General features: G+C 36.3%; 2 protein-coding genes across 2 annotated transcripts; both read right to left on the bottom strand.

Annotated features, from left to right (window-relative positions):
• Positions 1-929: 929 nt before the first annotated feature.
• On the bottom strand, positions 930-4226 carry LOC149278796 (molybdopterin synthase catalytic subunit-like). Its single transcript, XM_089501724.1, has 4 exons — positions 4106-4226; positions 3402-3555; positions 2107-2230; positions 930-1004 (listed from the first exon to the last, which is right to left on the bottom strand). The coding sequence occupies exons 1-4, from the start codon at positions 4224-4226 to the stop codon at positions 930-932; spliced, it is 474 nt and encodes a 157-aa protein (XP_089357850.1).
• Positions 4227-4594: 368 nt separating this feature from the next.
• LOC149278795 (molybdopterin synthase sulfur carrier subunit-like) lies at positions 4595-5889 on the bottom strand. Its single transcript, XM_089501723.1, has 3 exons — positions 5878-5889; positions 4917-5038; positions 4595-4721 (listed from the first exon to the last, which is right to left on the bottom strand). The coding sequence occupies exons 1-3, from the start codon at positions 5887-5889 to the stop codon at positions 4595-4597; spliced, it is 261 nt and encodes an 86-aa protein (XP_089357849.1).
• Positions 5890-6160: the final 271 nt, after the last annotated feature.

The following is a 6160-nucleotide window of genomic DNA, read 5'->3' as shown; positions in this document are numbered from 1 at the left end:
CAGAGGTTGCTTTTATACCCACTGAATTTGCACGTTAGCAGTACACTATTTTATGAAAAGTGTTTAAATGACTTTTTGAAAAATTGATACTTGAAATGGAACTTTTGAATAAATAAATATTTTAAAACCGAGTTTCTGGGCTCTATTTATTACACTATATCCAATTGCAAGTTTGGTTTATGACATTTTACTAGTTGATGTACTATGATCACAATAACTAGCCACAGTCTATATACATTCCTTTTTTATTATTTTCAGCTGAAAAGATAAAAAATGTTTTATGTGAAGTCATTAGGAAACATAGTAGCACTGCCATGAATAACGAAAATAATAAAGTTATTGTCCTGTATATTTTTTTTTTTTGGCGTGTTCTACTACTGTAGACTATTTTGGTCAAAATATTGGCTGTACAACAGCTGGGAAGTGTCCTGTTTATTATCCTCAACATCATTCCAGTAACTCGCTATAGTTAAACCAGAGACTTGACCCATGACACGCTGTTACAATCTACTCTATGAAAATGAGTACTAGATCTTAAGATGAACCTTTAATTTTGAGTGTCTTTATTTTACTCTTACACAAAATACCCATTCACATAAATCTTTGGACTATGGATGGCCACAAACCTTACAGTAAAGGATAAGATTTTTTTTATTCCCGATTTGCATTGCAATTACACATTTACCAGCAAGTATACAGACATCCTTTAGAAATGTGCTCCAAGAAGAATTTAGAGAAGGAACAAGATAAAAATATACTCATTCATTGCAATGCATAATTATTCAGATTTAAAGATCCTGTATGACCCGGTTCATGCCCCTATAACCCCAGAACAAAGACTGTTCAGGAAACAGGATGCTGGTGTAGACAGATAGTTCTCCTTTGAGAGCCTGTGGGAAGACAACTTTGTTAGCAAAGCAGCACTTGGCTTACGATTCATCTTGTTTCCTCCAAAAACATTCCTTATTTTCTTTCCATGAGTAGTCTTCTTCTTCATATACCTCCTGCAGAAGCCAAAATAAAAAAATACATTTATTATCAATCATAATCACAACATGCCACTGCTGACAACCTACAAAAGAAATGTACTTAGTTAACTTATTTAAAAGGGACACCTGGAAACATCCATATTGTTGCCCACAGGCCTTCATCTTCCTTTACTTTTCTAATGCATTCTACCAGCTTTAACGTTAACTTTGTAACAAATATACAAATATTTCAACCTACTGGCTGTGAGGTTTTGAATCCTCGCCCCCCTCCAAGTGTTAATTATTGCACCAATCAGAAATGAATAAATAAATGGTTGATAAATCACCAACCAGTAATGTTGAGATAAATGAGATGCATTCGGAGACATTTCGCCTTCTTTGTAGAAGAAACAAAAAATGCAAGTTTAAAGTTCTAAATGGTGAGTTAAGAATAGGCAAAAGAGATACTCAAATCAGTTATCAGCTATGATAGATGAAATTAGATTTGACAAATAATTTTTTGTAAAAAATATCAAACAATGGGCAGGGAATATTAATAGACGTGTTTCAGTTTTTTCAGTTTGTTTTTGGCTTATTCGTTTCTGGGCAATGAATGACAGAAGGTAGAAGAGAAGAGATGAAGCACAAGGAGATGCGGAAGCAGAAGTGGTTGGCATAGAAGGTAGGGAAACACTTAGCGGGCAAAAGAGAGAGAGAGAGTGACCGAGAATGAGAGCATGACATTAGAGAGTTAGAGTTCAAATTCCGGCTGAAAATTCTGAGCTTTTAGCATCATTTTCGTTCGCTTCATGAGGACCGGGTCTGGCCTTGTTTTCGTGGCTTTGCCAAAATTCAGTACATTTACAATTTGTATGAATCCAATGCAATACTTACTAACACAAGATGATAAGTGATGCTCGGTAAGCATGATGTAATTTTTTTATTGACCCCTTGGTGCAAAAGTCCAGACTTTTTTAACAAAATAAAGATGCAATTAAATAAAAGGACAACCTTTGCACACTGAATAAAGAGAAAGTTTGCAAATTTGTAGTAATTAATTATTAGTGTAATAACATAGATATGTGGGAGTAGAAAACAGATCAAAAGATGCATGAATGCTATTGGTTGCTCGTATTACCTTCTTCCATATAGGTACTGTTGCTTTCAATGTGTTTATGCAATATGTCACAGCTTCCAAAGAGTCATTTCTGTGTGGCGAAGAGATAGCTATAACCACACTGGCATCAGCAATTGGAACCAAGCTTCAAATGGGAACATATTAACAGTGATTAATGTGTGCAGCAATAACAGCTTCTAAATTAATTTCCAAAAAAAATCACTAGCTTCTCAAATCACGTATAGTCGAATTGTATTTTTAGTTACAAAAGTGGTAGAAGTGGTAAAGGCTAATACAGAGAGGATTTAAACATTCATGGAATATGCATAAAGCTATACGGAATTTAAGACAAGACCAAGGATTGATTAGGTTCTGAGTGTCTACATCAGGAAAAACGGGCAGATTCAGTGGGCCGAGTGGGTTTTATCTGCTGTCTAATTCTATTTGTCTATGTTTGTAAGCTTTCTCTCTCACAAAAGTGAAAGGACAGACGCTCTACCTTTTCCTCTTTAACATACCTTAGAATCACTCTGCTTAAGCCCCTATGGTTTGTTGATTCACTAAATAACAAGCTCCCAGTTAAGTTAAACACTTGATATAGCCCTTGTGCACGGGCCATTTAAATTACTCTAAATTACTAATTACTCAACATCCATAGTGGGGAAGCTATTTAAAAGGATTGCTAAGAGATACTATTCAGGAAGGTTTTTATGCACCGATATCACCGGTGACAACATGTCAACACATAAGCTTCAGAGAAAGTATTTGTATTTAGATAGAGAAATTATTGACATACAGAATATAAGAAATATACAGATTAAGGACAAATGTTTTGAGGGGAATACTCCAAGGGTGCTCCCTTTGTACCATTTTTTTAAATGATCTGGAACAATTCTCCATATTAGCAATAATGAAATCATCTCCCCTCATCAGCCCAGGCACATACATCGGAGGTTAGACCTCTAGAACGTGTTCCTGCTTAAAGGCAGAATGTCATCCATGATTTAACATGGGACCCTGTGGAAAACACTAGCGAGCCATCAGGAGAATTTTGGTTTTCCCTCCCTCACTTTGCTATTCATTCCAACCCTGGCAAGTTTCTTCTGTGTGAGGGGCCGAGCTGGCGATGCATAATGCACTGAAGAAAGCTTGTTGTATACAATCATACAGGGCCAGCCACGCTCTTTGTGTTTGGAGTTTGGACCTTCATAATGTATACTGATGTCAAGGAACTGAAACACAACCACAAACTCTCCTGTCAACGTGAAAATAGGGTTAGTTTAATGAAACAGATGTTAAGGCTTGGCTGCACTTACCCAAGTCTATGATGCACGGCGATGTGCTTCACAGACGGCCATTTCTGCCTTATGTCTGACAAGATTTTCCTAATTTCAATTTCTGCCATTGGCGTATATGCTTCATATTCTAGACGGACAACTTTCTTTCCATCAAAATTATTTCTTGTAGTCCCTAAATTCAGTGAAGGAAAATCATTTTAAGGTTCTCTGTCAGTTAAAGTTACAGAGTGGATGAAAGCTTTGGGATTGGGGTTGAGATATATTGGAGGTTATGTCTAAAATGTGGTTCTGGGACAACGTTTGAAAAGTGGTCTTATCACCATGACAACCAATAAAACCATATTACTATTATTGGACTATTAAATTACTTGCTATGGCGATTTGAACGCTTAACATTTTGCAGCAGAATCTTCTTTTATATATAGCCAGTTTAGCCACTACAATTTGAGCACTTGTTTCTTTTCAAAGCTTCTGTGTCTGATAACCTGCTTAAAATTGAACCTTTAGTATAAATATTTCTTATTGAAACAGATATCGGGTCCGTTATTAAATGTTACAGTATGTACTGGTTACAGCCGAGATCTGCATATGTCTATCACAATGCACTGGTTAAGAACTTGGGGAAACCTATATCACCCGTCACCCTGGAGTTACACAAGTAATATATGTTTCCTATTTTTTTTCCTAAAGGCAATTACTTATTGCTGCGTGTTTTTACTTACCAATAAAGATAGATACTGCACCACAGTCTGGGGAAACCACCAATTGGGATATCTCATCTGTGGAGAGTTTATCAGGCGTTATTTTTACAAAATCTCTCGGCTCTTCCTCACCTTCACTCATAGCAAACTAGAATAAAAAAAAGGAGACAGATTTAGTTTTCATTTTATGCCAAATAATCTTAATAATAATAATATCAAATATGTCACCCCTCTGTGTCTGTAATGTCATATTGTATGAAATAAAGTGATTGTAAGAGGTTGGCACAGCATATTTAGATGAAAGTCTGACTGTAAGCTCAAGACACTTTATATGCCCCGGGGCACAGCTGTGATCAAGTCCCTGGTCCAAAGGACCCAGCAGTTGTGTACATTTTGCAGTTTAGTGGTTTACACTCATAAATCTGTCTTCTCTCACTCAGGCAATGTGAGCACAAAGCTATGACATCATTATTTCGGCTTTTAATACACATACCTTAGGGTGTTAAGATGCTAACCACCACTGATAGGAGGAATCACAGCAATCTCATCACCAGAACGCAAATTCAGCAGCTCATCGCTAATGGGCACGTATTCTTGACGGACCGCAAGGACCACTTGATCTTTTATGGCACTGAGTCTAAGAAGAAACACAATTATTTAAAATGAAGCTTTATTTCTTACACATTTGGCATGCACCCCAGGAAAAACAAGGAACAGTTCCTTAATTAAAAAAAAAACAGCAAATGAACATTACATTTTTCTTGAGGATAAATGAAAAGTAGGTTTAATGTTTCCGGTTATTTTTTTACGGAACACAAAATATTTAAATTACCTTGGATGCAGATGAACAAGTTTTTCCCAGATCTGTTGAGATGTAATTTCCTTTGGTAAGTTAATGGTTTCTGAGCGAATACCTGTTATTTCTGAACTTTTGGCAAAGTACAGCACAAAAACCTTAAGTAGAATTAAAAAAAACAGGTAAAATAAATAGGACATTTTATTTGAAGCTGTTTGGGTGGAAGATTTGGATTTGGTTAAACCAAAAGACAAACGCTGTGCTATAACGTGCAAAGTTAAAAACATTTAGGTTTGCCTAAATTCTCAGAAATTTTAAGTAATATGTATTTTCCCAGAATCAACGTCACTAAAATTAAATGAATCTCTTGAGGATAAACAGTTTAGGTTATATGAGAGATGATTTTGAAGCATTCTTTTATTTGTGGCATTGCACACGCTGCCTGCTGTCATTCACATGATGATTGCACAATGTTTACATCACATGTCACATGTAGTTCCTGTCACATGCAGGAGGCTCATAACTGCATTATCCTTCATTACAATAGTAATGGATTAATTTATGTTACTATGGTAACACCAAAATCCTGAATTCTGTAGCACTAAATGCAGGCAATCATATCATGTTCTGAGATCCAAAGCATACCCATGTCTGTAACATGCACCCTCTGTGCCTGATCCTGATCACAAATGTTTACATGCAACACTGCAACAACCTGCTACATTTTACCCACAAAGTTACCACAAAGTAACATTTCAACTTCATATTACTACATTATACATACACACAGTATATATATTGAATAGCATTAACACACATATATATACACACTATATATATTAAATTGCATATATATGTTAAATAGCATTAACAGACAGATATATACATATACAAACACACACACACACACATATATATATATATATATATATATATATATAAAATTGCATTAGCACAAATAAAATTGCATGGGTTAATACGGATAGTAAGTCCCTACCTCGCAAGTCATGGAGGCAGAGTTCCGGTCCGTTAATTAATAAAAGCAGTTTCTCTCATAACAGCGGACCCGAGCAGCGCTCAGCACTGACAGCCAGGGGTGGTCTGTACAGGGAGGAACGGTATGGTCAATCTGCGAGCTGCTTGCTAATTGGTGCTTTCTGCCTATTTCCTGATAGATTCTGGTATCTTCCTTCTCATTGGTTGGGGGGAATGCCCGGCCTATCTGCCTTATCTATACGGGAAACTGGTTTGAGCAGTGCGCAGTGCATCATGTGAGTAGG

This window comes from Sceloporus occidentalis, unplaced genomic scaffold, assembly GCF_023333645.1.
Source record: "Sceloporus occidentalis isolate IW3139 unplaced genomic scaffold, rSceOcc1.0.p SCAF_180, whole genome shotgun sequence".
NCBI classification, from domain to species: domain Eukaryota; kingdom Metazoa; phylum Chordata; class Lepidosauria; order Squamata; family Phrynosomatidae; genus Sceloporus; species Sceloporus occidentalis.
Note: the sequence above shows the minus strand (reverse complement) of the source record. Positions and strands in the feature narration are given on the sequence as shown.

What these genes read in the sequence shown, in the direction of transcription:
- LOC149278796 (XM_089501724.1), bottom strand. Translation starts at nt 4,226, where the DNA reads ATGAGTGAAGGTGAGGAAGAGCCGAGAGATTTTGTAAAAATAACGCCT. An exon ending in GCCGTGCATCATAGACTTGG is followed by an intron (nt 2,231 to 3,401) that starts GTAAGTGCAGCC and finishes TCCCATTTGAAG; the next exon opens with CTTGGTTCCAATTGCTGATG. An exon ending in CAGTACCTATATGGAAGAAG is followed by an intron (nt 1,005 to 2,106) that starts GTAATACGAGCA and finishes TGGCTTCTGCAG; the next exon opens with GAGGTATATGAAGAAGAAGA.
- LOC149278795 (XM_089501723.1), bottom strand. An exon ending in CTTGTTCATCTGCATCCAAG is followed by an intron (nt 4,722 to 4,916) that starts GTAATTTAAATA and finishes GTTTCTTCTTAG; the next exon opens with ACTCAGTGCCATAAAAGATC.